Genomic DNA, 27946 nt, shown 5'->3' with positions numbered 1-27946 from the left:
CGGAGAGGCGGAGCCAATCAGAGGCGGGCAGTGGGGTATGCCGCGCCCTCATTGGCTGGGGGTGGGCCGTACCATTGCCCAGGGGTGGCGGGGGGCCCCGCCCCGGTGGGTGGGCCCGTGCCCGGGCACAGCGGGCGCGCAGGGCCGAGGGGCCGCGACCATGTGGGGCTGTGGCGACCCTGGCGGAGCCGCCGCCGCCGCCACCGTCGTGCTGAGCGGGACCCGCGACTGCTTCCTGCACCTGTCGCCTGCGCTGGCCGCGCTCCTCCGCCTGCAGCAGGTACCGGGGCGGCGCCGCTCGGGGCCCGGGCGGAGGGACGCCCCAAGTGGGCGGCGAGGATTACGGGAGCGCAACATCCGCCCCGCACTCCATCCTCCCCCCGCATCCCGCTGCCATGGCGACGCAGCGCCCTCCTCCCCTCCCCGCGGCCGGGGACCCCTCACAGGAGGCACCGAGGAACCCCCTTTCTCTCGCCCCTTGCGCAGTCCAGCGTTGTCATTCATTCCTAATAAAACGCGGGAAAGATTGGAATTTATGTCCCCCAATGTGGTCTGACACCGTGAGCATCTGCGTCTCTCTCAGTACTGTTTCATATTAGCTCTCACAGTAACTCGCCAACATTAGCCGTGCATTAATAAGGTGTGAATTTATCATCGAGGTGGGAGGTGAAGTGGTCCGTCCATGCAGAATCCTCGTTGTTAGTGTACATAAATTAACTGTGTCGCTGTAGAAGGGGGTTCCCGTCACGCAGAGCTGAGGACGCGGGTCCGCTGCAGGGAGCGCACCTTAGCTCGTAAATAACATTACACACGTGGAAACGGGAGCAGAGCCTGGTTTTGTCCCTTGTGCCATGAACACAGAACTACGGGTCTGCCAGCAGAACAGGGTGGAAAATGGCAGGAATGAGCCGGGTGAGGAGGAAGAGACGGGAGCAGAGGTCAGGAGCCCTGGCACAGCCCCAGGCTCCCTCCCCCGGCAGGGTAACCTCCGGATTTCCCAAGGCCGAAAAGGGCATTTCACAACAGCAAGACAATCCAGACGTGTAAAAACCTGCCTGCTCTTTCGTCTTTGGGGTGGTAGAAGGAGGTTGGTAGAGTTGCGAGAAACGCAGTATAAATGTGAGCTTCATTTCAGCTACAGTTTCTGAATGTTTTACGGATTTGCTGGCAAGATATAGGAGAAGGGAGGAGTGCAATTGCTTTGAGGTCTTGTAGGGTCATTCTGTACATCGGTGGTTATGGTGGGCTCCTGCTTTTACTTAACCTGAGCTGTAAAATGAAAAGATATGATCTCTGAAAACTTGATAGAGGTTGCATATTAAAAACACCTCATTAATAAAACTGTTAAAAAGGGAGTAAATAGTTATGTTAATAGATTGCACTGAGTAAACAATAGACTCAACTGTAATCAAAAGCTAAATCTCATTGCAGAAGGTATTGGATAAGTGAGTGACAAAATGGTGTATAAAACTCAGTGTTGTGTAAAGATTAGACACTCGGGAGAAGCTTCATCTGTGAATACAGGGAATTAAATATTACCTTTGGTAAAAGAGTCTTGGAACCATTGTGTATCTTCTCTGAAAATATTTTCAGAGTTTACAAAAAAAGTCAAATAATATTGGAAATTATTAGAATACAGTTGAGAACAGAACAGAAAATATCACTACGTTAACAAGTAAATCTGTGATATATTCACAGTGTACATTGTCTCTTGGTCACTAAATTTTCACAAAAATAATAATTTTTGAAAAAATTACAGAAAATACCAGTTGAATGATACAATGTAAGATACAGTCTCTCTATATGGAAACTAACTGAACATATTGAGATTCTTCAGTTTGGAATCAAAATACCTGAATGGTTCTAAAACAGATTGATAAGATCATTTTGGTCTGAGTTAATATGATTTGTGACTTATTTTAAATGTGTCATGAAAGCACTCTTGGAGACCATGCAAATGTTATAATTCCTATGAAATTTAGGCATATTTTTCCCCTCATTTTGGAAATGCAATTGTGTAGTTATACTTTTCTGTAAGATATTTTTTAATACCATATAATGCAGAAGGAAGAATTACTTTTCTACTTTAGAATAGTCCATAAAAATAAAAAGCTGTTTTAAGAGTTGAAACCAACATGCGCTTCTGTGTTAAGAGTTGTGCAAATAAAATGGAAAATCCAGAAAATGTTTGTTTTTAATTCCTTTGATCTCTCTAATTAAATACAGTTTAGGTTGTCTAATAGCCATCTTATTTAGCTTGGTTTATGTTAATTTATTTTATTTCTTTGGAACTCATAGGGCCAAGCTGTGAAAGTATCCTGTGGTCATCAGCCAATATTTTTGAGCTGGATGGAAATCAGGCATCGAGGTCACCAAGGTGAAAACATTGCAGAGATTAACAGACAGTTAGCAGAGAAACTTGGCATCACAGATGGAGAACAGGTTTGAAATGCATTTTTTTTGTTCTTATTTAAATAAAGAATATATTGCAGGATACCTGAAAGGCAATACTTTATGAGTTAGCTATGATCTTCTTGTTTGATGTATTTAGACAATTACTGCATTTATATCTGCTCATGAGAAACATTAACTATCCTAAAATATTTCAAACATGACAAGATTTTCTCATAAAATCATTAACTATTGCCTAAATAATGCTTGTAGGTAGGTCTTGGCAGGGATGGAGCAGCTATTCTCAGTACCATTAATTTTAGGAAAATACACTTGTAGGCAATTGAACAATTTGGTAATGGGAATGTTTTGCTAGGAGTTCCTGTTGTTTTAAAGTAACTATTGACTTATTGCATATTTCTTCTTGTTTAACTTATTTAGGGTTTAAATTTTCATCCCTTTTTCTGCCTCTTCACCATATGTCCCCATGTACCCTCTTTCTTTGAACATTTATTTAAATTCATCTCTTACTCTTGGACACTCTGTTAAACCTCTTGTAAATTACTCTGTCATTGGACAGAAGTTGAAGAGATGCCCAAGAGGCAGGCAGAGTTTTATGACGTGGGACTACTAAAACCTCTAAATCCAAGGGGTGTTTTTGTATTAATAGGTGGAGATTTAAACAAACAAGAATAGAAAGGTATTGCTCTACACAGTGTTATTGTGTAGTATATTCATATATGCCTGTTGTCTCATATGCAAAATTTTATTCAGCATAGTGGAAGGCATCAAAGAATGTGAATCAGAGCAGTGTATTATCTTACCTTTTTTACTGTTTTAACATATTTTCTCAAGAAATTATGTGTCTCTTTGCAGAAATTTCTAATTTAATAGTTCAGCAGCAAGGTATCTACCCATTTCAGTTCTAACAATTAATAGCCTTCAACAGGAAAACAACTGACAAAGGAAATGCAAGAAAACCTCACTGAGCTGTTGCCTGGAAATAATCATCTCTACAATTGAATGAATACGTGAATAATTAGGTGGATTTGCCATTATTTTGGATTCAGGAATTGCATGTTTGCTGTGTTTCATAACAATAAGATCTTCTATTTGCCATGTTGGGGAAAAGATTCCTCTCAATTTTTACTTCAAACCGAGGGCCTAGAGGAATTTAAAATCGATTGGTACTTTTATAAAAGGTGACCTGATATAATTCTCTCTCTCACAGTGCAGGTAACTAGTTTTATCTCAAGAAAAAAATAATGAAGTTTGTTTAAAAAGTCATGACATGATGTTGTTTGAAAATTATTATTTTTTGTCAAATGAAACCTTTGGTAAAAAATGACTTTTGAAATACATGTGTAATGCATTCTGAAAAACCTAAGCCACAATAGCTTTTATCATTGTTCCTGATACACCGGACATTAAAACTGTTCTGTGGAGGTGAGGCTGCATCCTATGAAACCATTCATAAAGGACCTGGGCTTGTTTTGTATTGTACTTTTTCCTCATTTTTCAGCTGGTGTTTCCTTGTCTAAATTTGTGCACAACTCAATGAATTTTTCAGCTTTCTAAAGTCCTGTACATTTAAAAATAAAGAATAAAAAATGGAAAGATGATTATGTGATCAAGGTGTATTAAAAATTGATTGTTTGTTATCGCCTGATCAAGCTCTTGATGCTTTTCACATTCATTCCATTCATGGTTTGTTGAAGTCCCCAAGTGTGCCCAATGCAATCTTTTTCCAATCCATTGAGCATTAATCTGTTTATGAATTACCTGATGTCATTAAGATGATGTATGTTCCAAGTACTGAAAACATATAATGAAGGAGATGTCAATTTTCTACTTGAAATAAAAGATGGAGCTTTTATATGCCTAAAAATAAGAAGTTAAATATTTTGGTGTTACTTTTGTCAGGTATTTCTTGAACCCTGTTCCCATGTCTCCTCCTGTCAGCAAGTAGAAGTGGAACCACTCACAGCAGATGATTGGGAAATTCTGGTAATAAAACCCTTTCTAGTGTTCATGTCTTTGTCTTACAGATGACAGAGGTTCTGACACAAGCAGTTTTTTGCACAATGCCCCATTCTTTTCAGCCCCTAAGGAAATACTAAATGTGGGGTTTAGTTGTATTTTATATTTCAAGTGGTTTATTAGAAAGAGATATAGTGTTTTTATCTTCAAACAAATGCTAAAAATGTATGCAGTATTTCATTTTTAATGATATCACATTTTCTCAGGAGCTGCACGCTTCCTCTCTTGAAAAACATCTTCTGGACCAGATTCGAGTAGTATTTCCAAGAGCTATCTTTCCCGTATGGATTGAACAGCACACTCATGTTTACATCAGAATCGGTAAGCAGACCTGAAGGCTCTTGTGGCATCTCCAGGAAGGTGTTTTGCTGGAGTGGATGCATTCATTGGCATGTTTTGTTCATACTTAGGTACACTTATGCCAGCAGCCCCATATGGGAGATTGGAACCGTGCACGGAGCTTCTGGTATGTCCCAAAACGCATGGACCAGAGGAGAATGTCACCAGCACACCTTCCACAGAAAGTGACATCTTACTCAGAAATTTTGTGAAAAATAACATGGAGCAAGAAGAAACAGTAAAGGATCCTTTTGCCAAACAACCTTACTTAAAGCCTGGAATCCTTGAACAGAGTAAGGCTGATGCAAACATGGCGTTTGGCTCAAATGTTCTCCCAAATATATGGAATTTCATAGGGAACATTTTCTCTCATACGTCTTTGCAGAAACAAAAGACTTTGTGTGATAAAGATGAAACGAGCACCTTCAAAGACAAGCTGCTGAACTTAATTCACATGGATTCCATTTTTAGAGTATGTCAGTCCCAGCCTCCCAGCGTACAGAATGCATCTGCCACTCATGCATTTCTGAAATGCAATGCTATTCATGTTTTTCCTTGGAATTTAGAATTTATTGATTTGGATCCAAATCCGGTAGTATCTTATGGGAAGATTAATGAGCTGCTTTCCCCGAGACAGCGTCACCAAGAAGCAAAGCAAAATCTGCCACTTGAAAAGCAAAAGCCTTTGACTAGTACGCAAGACAAAAGTCATTCTGATTCTAATAGCAGTCAAGCGTCCAGTGAGGGATCTGTTGTTCAAATCGTTTGGAATGGATTTGAAGACCTAAAGAGTGTCATAGAGTATGACCACAATGGGGAAGCCCTACATGTTGGAAGAGTTTGGGTCAGTTTGAGTACACTATCTTTTGGACCTTTTATTTGATAGTATTTTCTTTTGGATAATTGTGGAACTGGCTACTTAATGTGCAGTTTTGGGATATAGACTTTGTGTTAAGCTCTGAAGTAGAGTATGCTAGAATCAAGTACTGTTTACTAGAGCTGTGCTTTGCAGTCATTCTGGACTACATTACTTACCATCATACTCCAAGATGTACAATGTACTCTGGGTTTCTGCACCCTCAGCATTTTTTCACCAAGTGAGGAAAGTGCTTCAGTGTTTCTGGAGGGAATGCATGCTTGTTCCAAAATCTGTAGGTAGCTATTGTATTCATGAGAAAGTGAAAGTATCTACTTACATACATTCAGTACTGCAAAATGAGGCTCTTACCATCACTTAACACTTTTGAAATGTGCCTTGCACTCTAGGGGTCATCAAACTGTAAAGTAACGGGATCACGTATCCTAGGTGCTACATGACGTTTGTGAGTCTTTTTATATGCTCTTTAAAATACATCTTAAAAATTAATATCAAATAACTGGTTTTTATATAATTTACACTGTTTTAGTTTTTATATGCCATTTGGCAAGGTGGCACAAGTCCTGGTGTGGAGATGCTGATATTTCATGTTGTTCTGACAGAACTACTGCCTGATTATGTTCTTTCTTTCCTGAAAGCACGTGGGATTATCAAAAATAAATAAGATGTGCTCCAAATCACCATTTGACTATTTTGACATAATACGCTTCTCACCATTCACTTATTGCTCTGTTAAGAATGAGAGCAAGAGCCTGCAGTGGTCTTTGCTATGAAATCTTCTGAGAGACATAACAATTTTCCAAATGCCACCAATCATAAAGTCTCTCAGACTTAATAAATATTTATGAAATGTTTTCAATTTGGATATAAGTTTAAAAGAACACAGAATGATTGAAAAGGAGTTTTATTTTTAAAAGGGTAAACTGACTAGTAGAATTTAGGGAGACTGGATTTTCTTTCTCTGTGCTGCAGCCGTGCTTAGTTCTGGTCTCTGTAATGGCCTATGTATATTTACCTGCCCATGTAAAATTAATTTTAATCAGCAAATGAAAATAGCATTGCTATTTTTCTCCAATACTAAAAGCATTCTTACAACATTCTAAGAATTCCTCCTAAATCTTTTTTTTCAAGCTTTTGGGTTTTATTTAAAGAAGTTAGAAGAAGATCAGCTGTAGTGAGCACTTTAACAAATAGGATAAAAGGTAATTAGAAGTGTGCATAAAAGAATGAGAGTCTGATACCACCATCAATTTTATGGTTTCCTTATTAATTCTCTTGCAGATTACAAACAGATCAATGATCAAATGTAGAGGTTTTATTAGTGATGAAGAAATTCTTTGTATGATATATGCAATGTTATAACTGTTTTACTTTCTAATACTTGCTTTTATTTAAAATATTTCAGATTCCAGATGGTCTGAGAAAAAAACTAAGTATTGAAATACACTCAGCAGTCCGAATTCAATCAGTTGAATCTATTCCTAAAATTCCTGTGTCTCTTATGCTGCAACCCAAACAGAACTTAGTAAGTTGATATTCTTGGTCACGTACTTGTTCATGTATTGGAAAACTGGTAATGTTACTCTGGTCAAGTTGAGGGGGGGTTATGTTTATTTGTTTTAGTTTGTTAGATGATGGTTTGGAAGTTGTCTGTTGTGTATGACATAACTCCAAAGGAATTTCTTTTTTTGTATAATTCCTGGCTTTTTCTTTTGACTGTGTATGTTAAAGTTAATAGGTTGCTATGATCTACTTAAACAGGGCTTATCTAGGTTTTTTTATAATTTTGGTTTAGACTTGGTAGATATTTCAAATAGTTTAGTTTAGCATGCTAATTGTAAAGATTTTCTATTTAAAGGAACTGGTAGAGGTCACAGAGGGTAGAGGAAACAGGACTTCTAAATTTTGACTTTTTGTTTCCTGAAGCCGTTAGAGGAATGCTGTATAGCACATTTTAAATCATAGGGTCTTCCATTTTCTCAAATTGTGACAATTTCTGGTGTCTTTCATATTAAAAAGCATGTTGACATGAATGAGAAATGGCATTGGTAGGGGAAAGATAAATTTTCTGTTAAATTAGGTCTCAAACATAAACACTGTCAAAATAGCAACAATAACCAATAATAATTTTGCATCAGACCCTCATTTGAAGTACATTAATATGGGTTCAAACCTAGCAAATTTGAAATGTATACATTTAAACCTATGAAAACAAACACAAAAAATAATCATACAGTTAAAGAGTAAATATCCAGTTTAAGTCTTCTGGGAGAAGACATCCTTATATTTTCCAGACATTGCAATGCCCAATGGATTTCCTAAGAAAGACAGTTGCAGTGAAATTATCATAATTTTTATGTGCTGTTTAGTTTTTGACTTTCTTTTAATTTTTCTTTTCCTCATGCTAAAGATTTAATCTTCTAGAGTTATATCATTGAATCCCTCTGGTTTTCCTGTAAGTGGGACACATTCTGAGTGAGCATCTGTGACAATAAGAACACACTTAGTACCAGTTCTCATAGTCCATAAGATGTAGCTCTGGAAGGATGTATTTCTCTGTAAAGTACTGTATGCTTTTTACTATGTAACACTGGCCTGATTATTTCCCATGCTTTAAGTACAGCACTTGCCATCATAACAAGACTTATGCAGGTTTGTTCTTTATCCCTAGTATTTTAATTTGGTTTCTTACCTACAGAAAAATGGTTGAACTGCATATTTTTTCTTGTTGGAGATCAAAGAAGTATTAGATGGACTTGATGATCTTTGTGAGTCCGTTTCAACTCAGAAGATTCTGTGATATTCCGGCAGTAATCCGCTAAAATTGTAAAGAAAAAGTAGTTATGTGTGCTTTTGTATGTTTTGAATACAGATTTCTGTCTTTCCTTTCTAATTCAGTTGAATTTTTTTTAGTTCTTGAAAAAAAACAGACAAATGCAGAAACAATTATGACAGTAGCTTTAGTTTTCCTTTCTGAACACTGCTTCCAAGATCTTTGTTGATTCCTCCTTTTCTAGATAGGAGTTTTGCTTCTCTGATTAGGAGCTTAGCCAAGAGATACGCGATCTCTTCTCCTGTTCCATTTATCTAGATGATCTGGGATAAGTCATTTTGCCTGCTTGTTGAAGTTTGTTGGTGATGCCCCTGAGTTGTATGAGCCCAGGGTTCCTTATATGGGAAAAGGGTATACAGGGAAGGGAGGGGTCTAACAAGCACCTAAAATAAGTCTCAGGTCAATATTGGTGCATACCTTCAAACCCAGGAGCTGAGCAGTGCCCTTGGGTCTGGCAAGACAGATGAGTAAAACAAAAATAAAAGCTTTTCCTTGCCCTCACGTCAGTGTTCCAAAGATAAAATCTTTAGAGATTCAACTGTGACTGTAGCAAGGGCTAGACAGGTGCTTTCCATAGAGCAGGTGGTAGAAATGGTGCTTGTTGGCAAAATGCTCTTTTCTAAATTACTAAAACTTCTATATCTTCTTCTGTCTGTCTACTGCCATAAAAGAAACAAATGCCTTGTGCATAGGAGGAAAAGATTTTTGCTTACACCTAGTTTTGTTTTATTTACATCTTTCCTTTTTCCTATTTAGCATAAAGATATACATGAAGATGATGTTAAATGTGCTTTCAGTTCTTGGCTGCAGGATTCAAGTACTGATGATCACCCATGGATGATGACAAGCAGAGACTGTATACATCTATCTTTTAAAGAAGGTAAGGATAATACTGTCTTATGCTGTAGCTGTCTTGACTGTCCACTATGGAATTTAGTTAGCCAATATACCGTTTAATTTCTGTATACACCATTTAACATAACTGATACCTCTTTACATGGAAAGTGTAAGCTTGAAGTATGCTTTAATAATGATTAATGTTTTTTATTCTTTCGGATTCTATCATAATAATACTCTAATCTGGTTTACCTTGTCAGGAATGAAGACTGAATTTATTTGGAATTTTAATAGTTGTTCCTTGGCTTTTTACAGGAATGGAGGAGTTTGTCCTTAGTGTAGTGCATCCTGTGCACACTGAAGAGAATAAGTCTGAGAATATTTTTATACTGAGTCCCAGTTTGCTGCAAAAGACTAATATACAAGTAAATATCACATAGTCAGGTATCAAGTAATTTAAATTGTTATACTTGTGTCGAATATATTGCATTTTGTATATTATGTATTTTGGTTTCCCTTTTAAAATAAATAATGTTAGTCTGTTCATATAATTATATCTTTGTTATTTTGTAGCTTGAGATTCCAGGCATGCAATGCTTGTCACTGAGTTTCATAGTCTATATCAAAATGTCAGAAAAATCAGTTAGAACACGGGAAAGTCAGTATTGTCCAAGTTTGAACATCTTTATACTTAGTTGTTTTTTCCCTTGCTAAACTAAACCACTTCACCGTGTAACTGGCAGGAACAGTATATTGTTCTGCCAAACATGAGACATATTCCCCATTCAAACCTACCACTCTCACCCTGCCTTCTCTCTGATACAGTTTCTGTGCCTTTTGTTTCTTCCATGTTTCCTTTCTTGGGAGAATAATCCATTAATAATCCTGCTTGAACCAGTGCCCATTACTCCAGGATTGTGGTTATAGGACTGGGATAACAATTTTCGTCTTTAAACTCATAAAGTGAAATTTTAGTGGAGAATTATGGTGTCTTTTTGGCTGTTTGGAATAGAATTTTTCTGCAAAATTTAGGATTTCTGTTAAAAAAAAAGAAAAAGTAAAACTAGAGCTTTATTTTTACTAGTAGTAAAGTACAATAAGGCTTCTACAAATTGTTCTAGTGAGTGGTACTAAGATGAAAGGGCAAAATGCATTTCTTACTAGCAGTGTCAGCATCTCCTACCAGCCTGTTCTTGTCTGTGAACCTCTGTTAACCCTGTGTGCCTGCCCAGCTTTCCATACTAACTCCCTGGTGAACAAGACTGAAAAATTCATGCCAGGTGTTTTGTCAAATTACTTGTCACCCAGATCAGATTCCTGATCTGTTTCACTGTTCTGCCTCACGAGTACTCCTGCCAGCACAACAGGTGAGGGCACAGGAGAAGGAGCAAGTTACAGGTAGGAAAAGAGATGGTGGGCTGCAAAGTCTGGTACAAACAGCAATTGGCTCAACATCTCATCATAGGTTATTACATCACTGTCAACACTGGATTGTATTTTGGAAATATTTGTATCTATTCCATTTCACCATTGCATGCATCTTTCAAGCGCAATAAGCTTCAGCAAAGCATATATGCAACATTTTCTTTACACAATTCCAAAAATGGCTAGTCACTTCTATGTCCTTCTTCTATAGTTATATTTAATCTAAAGTCCTAACTCTTTCCTTTTAGGTTCTTTTACATCCTGTAACTAGAAAAGCTGATGGTGACAGCCAGCCACCTATGCGTGATACAGACAAGAACCTTCCATACCACAAACTAAACAGTTTAGGGTGAGATATTTTCATAGAAAAAAACATGGGAGGGAATGGGAATGAGAATTAGAAAAAAATACTATTGATGGAAATTCAGAGTTTTTGAAAACTAAGCCGGATTTAAACAAAACTCTGCATCTTTTGGTAGATCAGGTTCAGACCTTATTGTAGTCCATGTAGATGGTTAATTTTGTCCTTGAATGGTCTTACTGCAGTGAATAGAAAACTTCATGTGACTAAAGGCAGTCACACTGAAAATTTTGGCATCTCTGTCAATAGAATGGAAGGTCTCAGAACTGAGACCACATCAGAACTGGAACTCAGAACTGGAGAGTTTTAGAAGAAATACTGATAGTTCAGCAGCTTCTGCTGTTGTTCTAAGCAGTATAAAAAGACTTCTACGTCTTCTGAGGTTTCCCAGTAAAGCAAAATAGATGACAAGTTGCAGTCTGTCAGTCAATCCTCTTCCCACAATAAGTTCAACCTGTTTACTTGTTTAACTGTATTTAATAGTATGGGTCTGAAAGAATTGTGGTTCCTAAAAGTTTTACCAGAATTGTCAGCTGAGGAGAGAAATGCAGAGTGCTGTGGTCCTTAGTACAAGGGAAAACAGTGGCACTGTGTAGCCAACTAGAAGTAGGGATGGGGCAGAGGAGACTTGAGAGGCTCGGAGTGTTGTGATAGTATGCTGTCAGTGTTGCGAAGGGCGACTGAGGATATTACTGAGATTGTGAAAAGCAACTCAGCATACCATTATTGAAGAGAAAAGGGGAACTGATACGGTGGCAGTCTGGTAGTGATGGGATGTGGTAGGGTAGGAATGTTAGAAACTAGGATTCATTTGTTCATTCCGTTTCTCACGGAACAACACTTCCTGTTTAAAGTTGAAATACAAAACTGGTAGCTTTGCTGTTTGTGGACCTGACAGGAGCACTATTATGTTGAAAGTCACAAAGATTGAGGATGAGTGAAGGATAAGGATGTCTTCAAATGAACTATGGGTTGTTTCATTTCTGAAAAGGCTGAGTTTTCTGACCCAGCCATGCTCTGTGTTTTACCAGTTCGTTACATTCCTTAGTAGGTTGTTACTCAGACACTCAAGTAGATGAAGCCCCAAAAGATGGTTAATTTTTAACTTCTGAGACCTACCTTATGCTAGTGTGGTGTACAATAATAGATAGCCCTTCCTTTGTGGGCGTGTTCTGCAATGTCTGTCTGTGTCCCTTGTGTCACCACTGCAGAATAGAAGTGCTGTCTCTTCAGATTGAGTTGTCTTCATCTTTTTGTTGAAGGGGTGAAGTACATCACAATCTGTCAGCATTGTAACTTTCCCGTAGTGCAGGCTGTTGCTGCTTCTGTGTGTACGGATGCTACCCTAGGCCATTTAATGTTTCCTTTACCTTTCAGAGGAGTGGACAAATTAGGAACATCTTTGTTTGAACACATAAGCCACAGTCTTCTGGGGCGTCCTTTGTCTCAAAAGCTGGCTACTATTGCTGTGGGACTGCGAAGTGGAGGGGTGCTTCTCACAGGAGGAAAGGTACATACTTTGCTACTTCCACTTTCCAAACCCTTCCAGATTGTTTTTCCATAGTTACAAAATCATTTTCATTAGTTTTCTTCGTTACCACACAAATTCCAAAGCTGAAAAAACAGCAGTTAACTGAACAGAGGTAATTCAGCAAAACATCATCTTGTAGATATGTATATGGATTATATGCACACTTCTTCAGCATATATTCATATTTCATGTGTATTTATATAAAAAATGTAAGTTTTAAAGACTGCTACCAATGCACTTTCAGTTTGTTCCCATAGGGAATTAATCTACTTTGTGTTTATAGTTTGATGAACACCTCTCATCTCTGAAATATTGAATGAAAATAAGATAAAATATTTTCTCCTGTGTTCTAACATAAAATGGCAATGGAGTTGATAGTATTCTTTTCCTGTTGCTTCTTACAGTGATCTATTTAATACTATATTCCACTGAAACTAGCGCATGTCTTAGGACTGAACTCAGTGGAATCAGAACACTATATGTATGATGTATCCACTCTGAATTTGTTTATACTTGTTTCACTCTAGGGCTTTGGTCTCTGCCAAGTGATACAAAGACAGAATACCATATATACTTTTAGTGAGGAATAAACCCAGCATTTGTACAGCTTTTCAAGCTTGTGTATTGGTGTATACTGTGACAAAACCACAGAAAAAGAAGGGAGTGGTTGTGTCAATTTACAGCAGCTCACATTTACTTTTGTAGGGAAGTGGAAAGTCAATGTTAGCAAAGGCCATCTGCAGAGAAGCTTTCGATAGACTGGATGCTCATGTAGAAGTAATTGATTGTAAAGCTTTAAGAGGTATGATGATTTTTTTTAAATCTCAAATGTTTGCTGTAGGATAAAGAGGCACAGTTATGAAGTTACTCTATTTAGTCTTAATAATTATTCTAGTATTATTGCTGCTTTTGCAAGGATGTTTGATGCCTCACAATTATTGTCTTCAACAGTCTCATGAAAATACAGCCGCTGTAAGCTTATGTCACACTTTTATCAGTTTCTGTTCCACATACTACCACCATATTCAAACTATGCTTGCCATGCTTATTTCTAATTGTTACAAAATAGGAAGAAGCTGCAAGTTGAACTGTGTGTTTTTTCAGCTGTGCCAGGTGAAGCAAGTGTTAAAGGATACCTGTATTGCTCGGTGAAAGGATAATACAGGCACCAAAGAAGGATCAAAAGACCAACTGAAACCTCATTATGATGGCATGTTTACTAACCTAGTAGTATATTTGGCAATAGTCATCTAGCGCTCGTAATTATAGATGATGATGATGAGATGAATCCTTACATTTTGTGACTTCAAAATGAGTATTTTGCGCAGAGATGGAACAGGAAAAAAAAGGATTTTTTTTTTGCTCTTTCATTTGCTGGGTTTTCTAAATAGTCTTGCTGTTATAGAGCAGAAGATACTTAACTGTTTTCTTACGGAGCCCTTATGTTGCATGGATGTACTCTTTTTGCTTAAGATCCTACTAAGCTTCTTGCTTCAGAGAAAAAGGGAAGGATTGATGAAGAGCTTGGTCCTTTGCTCTGGAAAATTCTTCCAATTGCAGGACTCTTTAGTAGCTGTTTTAGAATAGCTACTGATGCTGCTATTTTAGAAATGCTGCTGATACTGCTCTGGTTTTAACTGTCTGGAAATTAAACCTGTAGGTTTCTATAGCAGTTATTGAAAGATGATTAATCGCATTTTAGGACGTGTATCCTTCTAGTACTTTTTTATAGAAGATGTAGACTCCTTTCTTTACTGATTGTTGTCTGGTTTAATCTTGGTACCTGGATTTATGGGTGTAAAGTTAAGCTAGACAAATCAAAACATTGTGGTATTATGTGAGCAAGATACAGTCAGTCTGATTTTTTTTTCCTGATACGTTCTGTCATTATAATAGTATTTTGTTTTAGGAAAAAGATTAGTAAACATAAGGAAAAACGTGGAAGAAGCTTTTTTAGAGGCAGCATGGAGACAACCATCCATTCTTTTGATGGATGATCTTGATCACATTGTTGGAGTACCTTCTACACCGGAACATGAGAACAGCCCTGAAACCGTTCAAAGCAATAGACTTGCTTATGGTAATACTGTGCTACCTGTGTCTGGATACAAATATAACGTAATTTAGAATTTCTTGCACTTGATTTGTCCTCTCCTACCTGAACAATTCTGTCTGTATCATTATTGCCTCTGGACCATGTGATATTCAGGCGGAGATGCACAAATTTTGGTATGTAGGCCATTTGTGGACCACTAGCTGAATCAAAATAGTCCGCTCTGGAACTTGGAGTAGTGCTTGCCAGTGGTGGTTCCACCACTACTGCTGATGGTGATGTCTGTTGTCAGTACCACTGCCAGTGGTAAAGGCTTCTCTTTTTTTTTTTTTAGTTGTTCATGCACTCAAATACATTGCAGTTGATTACAAACTGCAGATGAGTCTTTAACTGACAACTATTGATAATTTGATTGTGTGTTTCCCATAATTATTTATAATTACAGCAATACATAAATTTGATTCTTACTGATGTTTATAACCAACTTCTTTTAGATGAGTACCAACTTCTTTATCGTTGTACTTGGTATACTTTTTAGAACTTCTAATTTGTTTTACAATGTAACAATCCACAGATGTTAAAAATTAGACAATCAATTGTAGTTTGATATCCTATATTATACAGTTCCTTTTTATTCCCAAAAATCTAGGCAGGGTTAAATTGCAAATTAAATTTAAATGATCAAGATTAATAAAACCATAGCAAAAATATCTCCCATTTCTTAGCTCACTTTGAGGAAGTTAGTGTAATTTTTACTAAATTACTTTTGAAGTTCAGAAAATTTTACTATAATTTCTTTTTTTAAAATGTGTTCTTAGGTTACATGCAGAATTGTTTGGGTTTCTTACTACTTTATTTAAAGGTATAATGCATACAACAGAGCTTTAGAGTTTTAAAGATTATTCCTGGAAGATCTACTTTGCACCCTTAATTTCTCTTACTTTCATGTATTACTTTTTTCTTAGAGTGCTTATGTTCTAGACTCAACATCTGTTTTTATTCTTATAATTTTTCACTTTTTGTTTGCATGGAGGGAATAATAGCACACACAAAAAATCCATGTTTAATATCCTGTGGTAGCCATCATCAGTGATGTAACAAAATTAGCTTTTCAAGAGCACTTCTGATGTCCTTTTATTAATGGAATGTACTCTCCTAGAGAAAATTACTGTACATCTTCTTTTTTTTATTTATAAAAAAAACCTGTAAACATGGGAATAAAAATAATATGTTATAAGCTGTTAATTCTTGTGTGCCGTAATGCTGCTCTCCAGTACAGTAAAAATGTCTGTTCTGAAATGCAGAATCTTTTGTTATTTTGTAATTTATGGAGCAATGTCTTCTGTGTTTAGTTTTGAAAGATCTAATCAAAGAAGTTATTTCCATGGGGAGTTTGATTGCATTAATTGCCACAAGTGAGTCTGAACATTCCCTTCATCCTTCCCTGGTTTCAGCACAGGGAACACACATATTCCAGTGCTTCAAATGTATCCGATCTCCAGATCAGGTAATTTCAAATAAAATGGTTAAAATGTACTTTGCCTTTCCATCAGCCTTAAATATGATATTGGAGCAGCTGCAAGAATAGTAGGTTACACCCGAAGATGAGAAAAAAAATCTGGAAATCTTAGAAATTCTTTCATGATGCTTAAATACCTCAGAACTTACATCTGTCAGTATAAAGTTTAAAAAAAAAAAAAGTAATCCAGTCAAAACTCCCAGTTGGCCCCACCCTTCAGTGTATTCAGAGGATATTTCAGTTCAATGTAAAATAAGTCATCTAACACAGGTGAGATAGGCATGTTACATAGAAGGGGATGCTAAAGGAGCAACTCTGTAAAAACATTTAAGTCACCACAGGTAGATAAATGAAATTAAACCTAGGTATGTTTTTTCACAGCTTAGAGAAATAAGTATGTCCCTAGAAAGTGTATTTTAGGTGTTATTAAAACTAAATATTAATTTTATTGGAAGGTTTTTGGATTTCTATATTAATTGTATCCCTCTACTTTTGAATGTAGTCCATTTTAAAAAGAAAAATGGATAGAGAGAAGAATAAACAGTATTAACATTCTTGCAGGAAAAAGCAAATACTTTGAACCCCTAATGATTCATTTGTATTTAACATGAGTTGTTCCTGTTGGTTCCATCACAGGCCAGCTATTAAAAGCCACTGAGGAGTGGATTCTATGTTAGATGCAGTGTAGCTTTCTCCCACCTCCTGCAAGTCTGCTTTTATTATTTTTAATACTAATACACAAATAAGGATGAGACATCACTGGAAAAGTCAAGATTTCGAAAGATATTGAATTATCCCAAGTATTTTTATCTAATGCAATGTTATTTCATCTCAAATGTATTTTCTACTCATATTGACAAGATGAAAGAGGTTCCTTTTCCTGTGAAACAGAAAAAATGGGTTTAAAACAGTAGAATCCAGGGGTGGAGGGTTGTTTCATTATTGTTGTTGGATTTAAGGTAGCCATGGTGAGGTAAATACTTAAAGTTATAAAACTGGTGAATTTATTGAAATGCACCTTAAGAACTAACATTGATTTGTGTTCATGCCTGCTCAGGTTTGTTATTTGAAGGTTTGGTGACATGCAAATATTTAAGGAAATTTTAGTAACTTATAGCTATTTACTCTTTGAATTCCTGAACTCCATATATATAGTTAACCCAATATACGCTTGCTGCACAATTCTGTTTTTCAGAAGCAAAGATGTGAAATGCTGTATTCCATAATAAAGAAGAAACTGAATTCTGATCCTAAGAACTTCTCTGATCTTGACCTCCAATGTATTGCAAAGGAAACAGAAGGTTTTGTTGCCAGAGATTTTACTATGCTGGTTGATCGTGCCATTCATACCTGTGTTTCTAACCAAAATGCATTGGATAATGGTGGTATGTTGAAAACAAAATACCTTTTTTCATGGTCTCACTTCTGTTATCCAGAAGTGGTGGATTGGTACAGAAATAAAAAGCCAGTTTTTATGTTTAAAATGTATTTAATTATTGCATATTGTGAGGAATTCGTTACTGGTAGTCTTTGTGTTCTTTTTTTTTGTTCAGAATTTTTTTCTTTCATTTTTAAGCAGAATTGAACCTATCAACTGTGGATTTTCAGAAAGTTCTAAAAGATTTTACTCCAGTATCTCTGAGAAATGTCAACCTTCATAAACCTAAAGACCTTGGCTGGGACAGGATTGGAGGCTTAAAAGATGTGAAGCAAATACTCACGGATACCATCATGTTACCTGCAAAGGTGAGACCCCTGGTGGCCTAGTGGTTAGCGTGCAGGACTTTCACTGCTGCGACCACGGGTTCAAATCCCGGTCTCCTGGCCTGATGGAGGTCGTTAGCCCTGTGTGGCCATCCATCTATGAGAAGGACACTCTAAACAAACCTACGTCCTGAGGACCTCACTGCCATTGTCCAAGCTTGCTTGGCCCCGGCAGATGAACCTTAGGATTAAAGGGTGGGCTCAGTTCAGCGCAGGCTGTGTCTCACCTAAAAAATCCATTGCGCAGGCTGGAAAGGTAAAAGACCTTTCCCCAAATCTTCGTTCGCGAAGATGGGCCATTATTATTATTTACCTGCAAAGGTACCAAGTTCTTTTAAATTAGTTAGTTGAATTTTGTTCATAATGTTAGTAGGGAAAGAATGATTTTTAAGATGTGACACACTGTTTGAGAGAAAGAAGACAGGCATGATTTTAAGCTACTTTTCTAGCTTTACATTCTTCAGCTGTCTTCAGCTACTGAAAAACTCTTTCTCCTTCCCTTTTCCAAATACAAAAGGCAATGGCTTGAGCTTTACTACAGATCAAGTGTTACTCTAGAATATGGGAGTATAGCTACACTCTCTGTTGCAAGGTTTGTGATTAAGCTCTCTAAAAATAACAATTCCAACTGTCTTCTCCGGTGCTTTTGCTAGAGGAGTATTTTCTTTAGGATGAATGCCAATCCATCAATCTCCCTTGGGTTACTTTGGCCTTTCTGCCTTGCTTTAAACTTGAGCATTGAGATGAGCCATCCATTTCAGTCTTCAGAGAAATGACTGAACAGTATATTTGAATTAATTTGAATTAATTATATAATATAATTCAGTGTTATAATAGGAATTTAGAAGTAGCAGCATGAACATTATAAAGCTTTAGTCCATCCCTATTCTGTCCTGTTTCGTCTTGGTAGAAAATCCCACTTGCTTGTATTTTAAGTATCTGTTAAACCTCAGAACCTACTACAGCCCCAGGTAAACTAACAACAGTCCAAATGAGCTGCTGGGATAATAGTGTGGAAAAAATAAATGACACACATTCTGTTTAGACAAAAGTGATCAGTAGTCAGTGATGTTACAGTACATTATGTATTTTAGAATATATCACATTGAAACTCTTTTCCAGTATCCAGAGTTATTTGCAAACTTGCCCATACGACAGAGATCAGGAGTCTTGCTGTATGGAGCGCCTGGAACAGGAAAAACACTGTTAGCAGGAGTAGTTGCAAGAGAGAGTGGAATGAACTTCATCAGTATCAAGGTAGCAAGATTTTAAGATTAATTGATTAATTTTATTGACTGAAAGAAATAACTTAATAGTAGCTGAAATTATGTGCTTGTGATGGCAAAAGAACAAAGTAAGAAACTCACATTCAAAATTTTGCATGTCTCTGGATATCCCGCTATCTGATTTCTGGAACTTCACAGTTTTATTACTGAGGTTCTTTTGTCTACTTACTCATTATGCAGAATTATAAAATCTAATTAGGTCTTCTTAGTTTTTCATTTTTTAAAGACCTTGGATTTTGTTTCCACTGAACAGTGAAGTTGAGCAATATATTTAAAACAGATTTTTAAAATAGAATGCCTTGTGATACTGTAATACATGTTCTGTTATAGTAGAAAAATGGAAATGACTACTTTAAAATACGTTGGAATACTCAAAATTTTTTTTTGGCTTATCTAGACCCCTTGGCTCTTCTGTTCAAAGATGCCACTGTCTTGGTTACAAGAAAATTCACTCTAGTACACAAAATCTATGCTGATGTTTAATTAAACATTAAAACTAAGAAACGTGTCATGAGTGTTCTTTTCTGATTATTTTTTAGGGACCAGAGCTGCTCAGCAAATACATTGGAGCAAGTGAACAAGCAGTTCGAGATATCTTTAACAGGTTCGTTTTGTAAAGATTTGTGATATTATCAGTTAATTTTATTGGTTGAAGCACCAAGAAGTAATTTTGTTGTCTGAGGAGAGACATGGCATCAGATCACAAAATCACCTGAAATAATCAGTTGTTCTGAACCAGATGTGTGTCTCAGCAGGTTCAGCTTGACCATCATTATTCAAGAACTGCATGTTTGGCTCCGATCAGGAGTGCACTTCTGAAGCTGAACTCCCAGTTCTCTCCATTTTACAGCACGCTGGTTCACATCACGGAACTGCCTTGGAAAACACATGCTGAATTCCTTTCAGATGATTCCAGAAGACAATCAAGTGTGCTGCAACTAGTAATGCACACTTAATACATAGGATCATATTAGACTTGGTATTGAGTTCCTCAGTGCCAGTAGGTTTTTCTGTTTAACAAGTCTGCCCTTACTGACTCTCAGTGCTCAGTAATGTAAACATGTCCTACATAGCCTTTGCTTCTCATGCAATTTATGGTGTGGGCAGTCTTTTTGTTAGATGTGCATAAGCCAAGATCTCTGGAGCGATTGGATTTTAGAACTTTCATGTATATTAAAATAACAGTTAAGCACTTCTGAAATGATAAAGCAAGTGCAAGGTATGTCATAAAAATGAGTGGTGATTACACTGCAATCCAGTTAGTCAGAACCTCTTAAATTCTACAGAAAACAGATTTGCTGTTCTTTCATTAAAGATAACTGTTCTCTGAAGCAAAAACAATTACCTTTAATATTTCTAAGCAATTTTACCTGTGACTGAAACTTAAACAGACTGTAAGTATTACCTTTTTTTTTCCTTTTAGAGCTCAGGCAGCTAAGCCTTGTATCATTTTCTTCGATGAGTTTGATTCTATTGCTCCACGCCGAGGTCATGACAACACAGGAGTTACTGACCGAGTGGTTAACCAACTGTTGACTCAGTTAGATGGTGTGGAAGGCTTACAAGGTAACAATTCATCTGTGTGCTTCTTTTTAAGAAAAGGTTCAGCAGATGTTAATGGCATTTTTCTGCACTTTCCTAAGGGGTTTATGTGCTAGCTGCTACTAGTCGCCCAGATTTGATTGACCCTGCTTTGCTAAGGCCAGGTCGACTGGACAAGTGCCTGTACTGTCCACCTCCTGATCAGGTGAGGAAACAAATGATTTCACATAAGAGGCAAGGGAAAAAAATCAAACTAATGGTCTTTGTTCTCCTTTTCTATATATATGGCGTTTCAAACCTGGACTAGGTTGAATTGATTGTCCAACTCCAATTATACAACAGTATAAATTCTGACTTCAGTGTCAATGTGTTCACATAAAACTGGAGAAAGAAAAGGCTGTTTACCACAGTCTTCAGGATCAAGTCATATCCTGTGGATATGGCTGATTTAAAAAAAAAAAATTAAAAATTAAAACAGGAACTAATCTGCAGAAAGAAATTGGATGCAGCGTAGTGTTTGTAATGTTCTGCATCTTCCTTTGAATTATGAGTCCAGTAAATATGCGATTTGCTTGAACCGTAGCCATTCCTTTGAGGCTGCACAATATGTGCATTTGATTCCCATTTTATGAGAAAAAACTAGTGCTGTTCATTTTCAGATTAGTTCACACATTTAACAAGTACCACATCATTTCGTTCTGACACACACATGAAGAAGTTAATCCTGTGCCTTAAGAGCATAGGTATTCTCTCTTTTTATATTTTTTTGTGTGTTTTAAACTTCTGGTTTAGAGTAAAATCATTCAAGTAAACAGAAATTTTTCACTTCCGTCATCCTTCTCTTTACAAAAGGACATATGAGTAGCAGACTTCACCTTCATATTTTTATGTATTTCATGTATAAAAATCCCAGATATTAACTGGATATTTAGAGAAATAAATTTCCTTGTATACTGCATTTGGTTAGGGGTAGTATCTTTCTAGTATTAGGGTAGTATCTTCTTTAAAAAAGCACCTTTCTCCCTCAGAGAGGAAGTTGCTTGTGACAGCGCCAAAGTACCATCTAGCAATCAGGACAAGTAAAATAACAGGTTGCTTTACTGACATTTTTTTCCTTCTTTTACAGAATTCACGCTATGAAATCTTAAAAGCTCTCAGTCATTCCCTGTCCTTGGCAAATGATGTGGACTTGCAGGATTTGGCAGCAAAAACAGAGCAGTTCACAGGGGCTGACCTAAAAGCTTTATTATACAATGCCCAATTAGAGGCAATCCATTCTAACCTAAATTTAAGTTTAACACAGGTAAATAAAACTGATATAAAAGAAGCCTCTCCACTTTTTATGTTGATATGTTTGAAAGGGTTCATGTTATCCACGTTTTTTAGCAAATTATGTTGAATAAGATTTAGTTTTCTTTTATAGAGAGGATTAAAATTTTAATATGTTTGCAGAAAAATAAAGAGTAATGTAACAAATTAGTTTGAATACCTCTTAAACACCTTCATTCATGATAGGTGTTTAATGTTAAATAGATTTATGTAAGCCCAAATCTGTTTATCACAGTTGTGAGGAATGACTGACAGATCAATAGGAGGGATCCCACTCAGAGTTTCTTAGGAACAGCTAACAAATTCGGTTTTGAGATGGCACATTTTGGATGATGGAGGAAGCAAAAAATTGGTGGGTTTTGTGGAGTTGTTCCAACAGATTGAGTTTGATTGAAGTCAGGAGAGAAGTGGCAAGAGGGTGGTGATATCTGAAATGACCTGTTTTGGTTCATCTTTCAGGCACCATCTCAAAGTACAGAATCACACCTTGTATTCCTTATCAGACTGACAGGTCCTTTCCTCTTTTAGCCTCTGTTCAGCCACTTCTCTTCACATTTTTAATGCCTGTGTTCTGGTTCTAGCTGGAAATGGACAGGCATGGCTTCCACTACTCAGGGGCCAAAGGGAAGGGTTGGGTCAGGGATGCAAAATCAAGGAGACTTCTTGAGTTCTTTTTGCCCCAGCTGTTATCAAAGAATGGGACTCTGAGGTTGCATCTCTTAATATTGGGAAGGATCTTCCCTAACTCTCCCGTCACTTGTAGCATCAGTAAGTAGTTGGTACCTCATGATTATCCATCACAAGAGTAATCTGTTGTCTGAAGCAGAGGTCTCCAGAGTGGTGTGCACACACCCCAGAGTGTGCACAGGAGAGTCCATTGAGGTGCAGGCAGAAAATATAAGAACTTCATAGTACATGTATATAAGTTATGCATAAACTTGGTGGAGTGTGCTCAGAAATTTTTTACTGATAGAGGTGTACAATCAAACAGGTTTGCAGACACCAGTCTAAAGCAACAACTATGATTTCCATATCAGCACTTAAAATGTGTTGGAAAGGACTAAAAATGAGTACTGCAATTAGGCACGGTAAAATTAGACTCACTTCAATATCCTAGAGCACTTTACGCAGGATATTAAATTGCCTGGAGGGAAAGATTGAGACAGAAGTGATACAGATCTACAAAAGAAGTAACACTTGCTGTTACTTGCTGTTACTTGCTGAGTGAGACAGTTGAAACTAATAAATTTAAGATTATCTCCTCAAATTATTTTTCTAGTATGAAGACAGAAAGTTCTGCTTAAAAGCATTGGATATTCTTAGCAAAATATTTGGAAATACACCCCTAGAGAAAGACAGATTACTAGAATAAAATATTTATCAATACTTTCATATGTATTGTATATGAAATTTTTCATGTATTTCAGATTGCACTTAGGAATTAACTCTTCTAATGTTCTGTTCTTTGTTACAGGATTTTGGATCTAGTTCTGATAGTGACTTCAGTCTCTCTTCCATGGTTTTTCTAAACCACAGCAGTGGCTCAGATGATTCAGCAATAGATGGAGAAGCAGGGCTAGAGCAATCTCTTGTTTCTTTAGACATGTCTGACTTGCTTCCTGAAGACCCAAGGTCCAACATGTATCGTATTTATTTTGGAAGCTCTTATGAATCAGAGATGGGAAATGGAACTCCTTCAGAACTGGTAAATTACTCAATATTTTGAATTTTCTAAATATTATTAGTTGTGAAGCAGAAAAACTGAAGTATGATAGGGTTTTATAAATACAATTATGTCTGCTTTGACCTTCAAACTGTCTTCAGTCTATACCTTGTAGTCGACAGTGGGGAACAGGATGGAAGGATGTGATCTGACAAAATATGATGTGGACTTTTCTGCTACTTTAATACTAAAACAGTTTTTGACTTTTTGGTGGTTGGTTTGCTTGTTGTTTTTTTTCAACTTAGTCATTCATTAAAGAATGACCATCCAGCTTTCAAGAATTAAGTTATAATCTTAAGAATCAACAAACTTTTTTTGGTTTCTAGTGAAATGTGTGTTAATAGAATAATCTGACCATGGAATTGTGTCAAGAACAGAACTAAACCTTAGCTTCTATCACTGTTGTTACAAAGCAGAATTCCTGATGTGGTAGTGTCATGTTGCACAGAGAGCAGCATTCCCTGACCAGCTTGCAGGCAGGAATGTGCAGGTTGGCTGCCCAGCACCTGCACAGTGATCAACTCCCAGCTCGTCTTGCTTGGCTGACAGGTCAGCACAAGAGGATATGCTGCCTCTGAGCTCCATATGGTGAACAGATGATTTCAGAGTTTGGGTGTGATCCATGGTACATTCATTTTCAAAATCTGTTGTAGGACTTTTATTACAGGTAGTTATCAAAGTTCTTGTTTTCAAAACTGTCTTACATTGATTCTTAAAGGCAAAAATAACTTACCTTGACATTAGAGAACTAACTACTGACTGCTAAGGTGCTTTGGTACGTTCTATCTCACATTATAGATGACAGTGTGCAATTAATGTATCTTTAGAGACTTCAGTTTTCCTCTGACTGTGAAAATTCTTCAGCAAGGCTACAAGGACTTTGATCTCCTAAAATTATTGAATTTGAAAGGTGCATGTTTTACCAAGTGCACAAAGAATATGGAGGTGATGAATATTTAAATTCCAAAGTAATTCCAAAGCTAACTATAGAAATTTGCCCAGATTTCAGAACCAGATTTTTGTAAGTAAATAAAACAATGGATTTAGCAGACCTTTATTCTTTTTGAGATGTGCCATTGTGAAAATATTTACATTTTTTCCAAGCATGAAACACTTCATTTTCATTGCCCAAACACCTGAGCAAATTAACCTAAATCTTCCTGTTAAAAAACTATGTATATAGTTCAAAGAGAAACTACTCTTTTGTCACAGAGGCAAGCTTGTACTGAACTGTAGACTAATTCCTAATGATGGAGTAGCTCTTTTGGATCCATAATGAGTTAATATATTTCTCCTTATGGTCAATTTAGAGCTCTTTGTGTTTCTCCGGACCAAACTCCATCACTTACGACTTTACCAGCCTGACTCAGAGAGATGTAGCATCCTCACAACCTTCAATGCTCAGAGTAGCTTCTCAAGAAGGCTCTCTGGAGAACAACCAGGAGCAGCAAATAGAGCACCTGAGGACAGAAGTCAGTGCTATCAAAGCCAATAACAGAAGCAAGAACGGAGTATGGCTTTTATTTTTTTTTTTTTATTACTTAGTCTTAACAGTTCCCTATTGTTTTCCCACACTTCTTGGTATTTCAATAAAGAATTCCTGCAATAATATTAAATATAATGTAACAAAAATAGCAAAGTGATGCTTAGTTTGAGGAAAATAAGGCAGAAGTTAACATTCATGTAACTAAGCAGTTATTTCTGTGTTATTAATTTGGGGCAAGGGGGAGGTTGTGACTGTGTTTATAATACATTTGTCTGTACGTGTAATGAGGAGGTTCCAGAGTTAGTGATATTGATGGCACTGTGTTTCTGTTCACGTTCTTCACTGTCTGTTCATGGTTCTGTTTTCAAGGAGGACAGCACCCTTAATCAGTCAGGGCTTGCCAAGACCACTTTAATTATTACCCAGTCCCATCTGATGACTGCACTTCAGGGTATGAGACCATCCATTAGTCAAGATGACTGGAAGAATTTTACTGAACTGTAAGTATTACTTCTTTTGTAATTGTGAGTTCAGTTAAGATTTGATTTTTCACGTTCCTTATGCATCAGAACAAAGTAGTTTTAAATAAACGTAGGGAATGGCAGCAGAGTTGAATAACTTCTTGCAGCAATTTTTTCCGAAATATTAAATTAGATACTGAAAAAGGAAAAATATTTCATCAGTGAATTGGTTTTTATTGTTTTTTATTAATGTAGGACCTAGAAATCACAGCTGATTGTTTTATGTTAAGAGCTAGACCGGTACAAAGAGGCACCGATTCTCTAAGACTTAGAGCTAGGTCCTTCCTGCTCCCACTTAGTAGTAGCCCCTCATATTTTCAAATTGCTGGGTGGTCTCTGTAGCTACCGTGTTTGGGAAAAGGCAATAATCTGTAGAAGTATAAACATACTGAAAAGGAGAATGTGTCTCCTTCGACTTGGAAGTGACTGAAGTAAAAAAGCTGGGGAAAAAGAGGAAGCAGGGCAGAGGGCTCTCTGAGTTAAATTTGTGGGTGAAAAGTTCTCCAGGTCCCCAGGTCTGAGAAGACATGCACTCTTCATTTCCATAAAAATATATTTAAACATCTGTAGTTTTGTGTTGCTTTATTGTGCATCTGAAGAGGCATGTGCATGTCAGAAGAATTTTCTAATATCTTTTTCTCATTCCAGGTATGATAATTTTCAGAATCCCAAGAAGAGGAAAGGACAAGGTGGCTCAACATTCAGACCAGGACAAAAAATTACTCTAGCTTAGTAACTTGTATTTGTTTGTAATTGCTAAACTGTAACTGGAAATGACAAATGTGATTAAATCAGATTATTTATATTCATATGGATTTATTAATGCAGCAGTTGAAGATAAGTTTCTTTTAAATTTACATGCTGTAAGATTATGTCACATTTTATTTTGAAGAAAATTGTCTTCCTTCAGATTGATATTAAATTTTTTGAGAGAACATTGGTTACGTTCTGTCCTGTTGTTTATCACATAAACTTTTAAATCTTGGGTTTTATCAATATAGTTGCCAAATCCTAACAATGATTACCTGTCCCTATTTATTCCCTCACAAAAATAGAATCAGTTCAAATGAACTGTAATATCTAATGGTGGAAATGTTTTTTTTAAAAAAAAACTATAAAGCCATTCTCTAATGGCCTTTGGAGGGCTTAGAGGAGGGTCCTTTATGTGTTTATTGGTAGGCAGCTAGACTAATACTTTCGGAATAACTATAGCAAAAAAAAAAAACCCAACCAGGATAATTATATCTTGTTGTATGCCACTGTTTATTAATCAGAAGAATATCAAGTTACATTTCAGAAGTTCCTTCTTATCCCTACCTTTTCTTCTTGGACACCATAAAAACATTTCTGATGCTTGAAAGCTTTCTGATGTTACGTCCTGAAATTATTCACAATTATTGTCTCGCATGGAGAAGCTGCTACATCAATAAACAGGTCTTAACAGAGGAGGGGAAAAGAAGAGGGGGACAGGAGAGAAAACTAGAGATGTTTCCCATTAGTCTACACAACCCTTTGACAGCATTTTGCCAATACTGGAGGGTTTAGCTTGGTTGGTTTTTTACTAGTCCTCCTTCCCTATTTACGTGCCTGAGGTAGGTAATTTTTCAATTAGAAAACAGGTTTTTGATGGTTTTTCATAGCTGTTATGTGTCTTTTCACACCAGTACTTCTTTGGGCTATCGGGCGTTATTACCCTTTCTGCGCTGAGATTATGTTCTCGGCTTCCTCTGATCACTTCTTCGGGTACATTGGTAGTAGCAGCCTTCCTTAAGCTGCTCCTGAATGTTTAATTGTATGGTGCTACTTCATGTTCCAATTTCTTATTCAATTCATTGAAATGTACTATGCCATGTCAGTAATTAGAACACATCATATTCACCATGTGATTATATTGTTCATGCTGTCTATTTGTAGTTTCTATTCCCTGGGCCAAAGAATGTATAATCTGTCTGTTTATTCTTGCAGCCTGGTACAGGTGCAGCCTGTATGGGTATGCTACAAGCCTTGGCTTGAAGCAGTTAATCCCCCTGATTTCCTCAGTTTTACTAAGCTATTGCTATTTATTCATGCTCAACTCTTGCTTCAGTAG

The 27946-nt window shown here is 36.9% G+C and overlaps 1 protein-coding gene across 3 annotated transcripts; it reads left to right on the top strand.

Moving 5' to 3' along the window:
• Positions 1-155: 155 nt before the first annotated feature.
• Positions 156-26792, top strand: PEX1 (peroxisomal biogenesis factor 1). 3 transcript variants are annotated; one of them, XM_027684740.1, is made up of 24 exons: positions 156-280; positions 2299-2442; positions 4315-4398; positions 4638-4752; positions 4842-5614; positions 7053-7172; positions 9237-9360; positions 9633-9742; positions 10991-11091; positions 12481-12613; positions 13340-13436; positions 14544-14714; positions 16142-16194; positions 17402-17591; positions 17786-17952; positions 19093-19227; positions 19796-19860; positions 20680-20822; positions 20900-21003; positions 21925-22101; positions 23602-23832; positions 25161-25361; positions 25706-25836; positions 26506-26792. In XM_027684740.1, the coding sequence occupies exons 1-24, from the start codon at positions 161-163 to the stop codon at positions 26588-26590; spliced, it is 3774 nt and encodes a 1257-aa protein (XP_027540541.1). In that variant the 5' UTR covers positions 156-160; the 3' UTR covers positions 26591-26792. The 3 variants fall into 3 exon arrangements, with proteins under 3 accessions (XP_027540541.1, XP_027540540.1, XP_027540542.1); XM_027684739.1 differs by having other exon boundaries at positions 16040-16194; XM_027684741.1 differs by lacking the exon at positions 156-280 and adding an exon at positions 562-666 and having other exon boundaries at positions 16040-16194.
• The last annotated feature ends 1154 nt before the right edge of the window (positions 26793-27946 follow it).

This window comes from Neopelma chrysocephalum, unplaced genomic scaffold, assembly GCF_003984885.1.
Source record: "Neopelma chrysocephalum unplaced genomic scaffold, ASM398488v2 Primary Assembly neopelma1_67, whole genome shotgun sequence".
Classification (NCBI taxonomy): domain Eukaryota; kingdom Metazoa; phylum Chordata; class Aves; order Passeriformes; family Pipridae; genus Neopelma; species Neopelma chrysocephalum.
The sequence above is the reverse complement of the archived record's forward strand: the minus strand, read 5'-3'. Positions and strand labels throughout refer to the sequence as shown.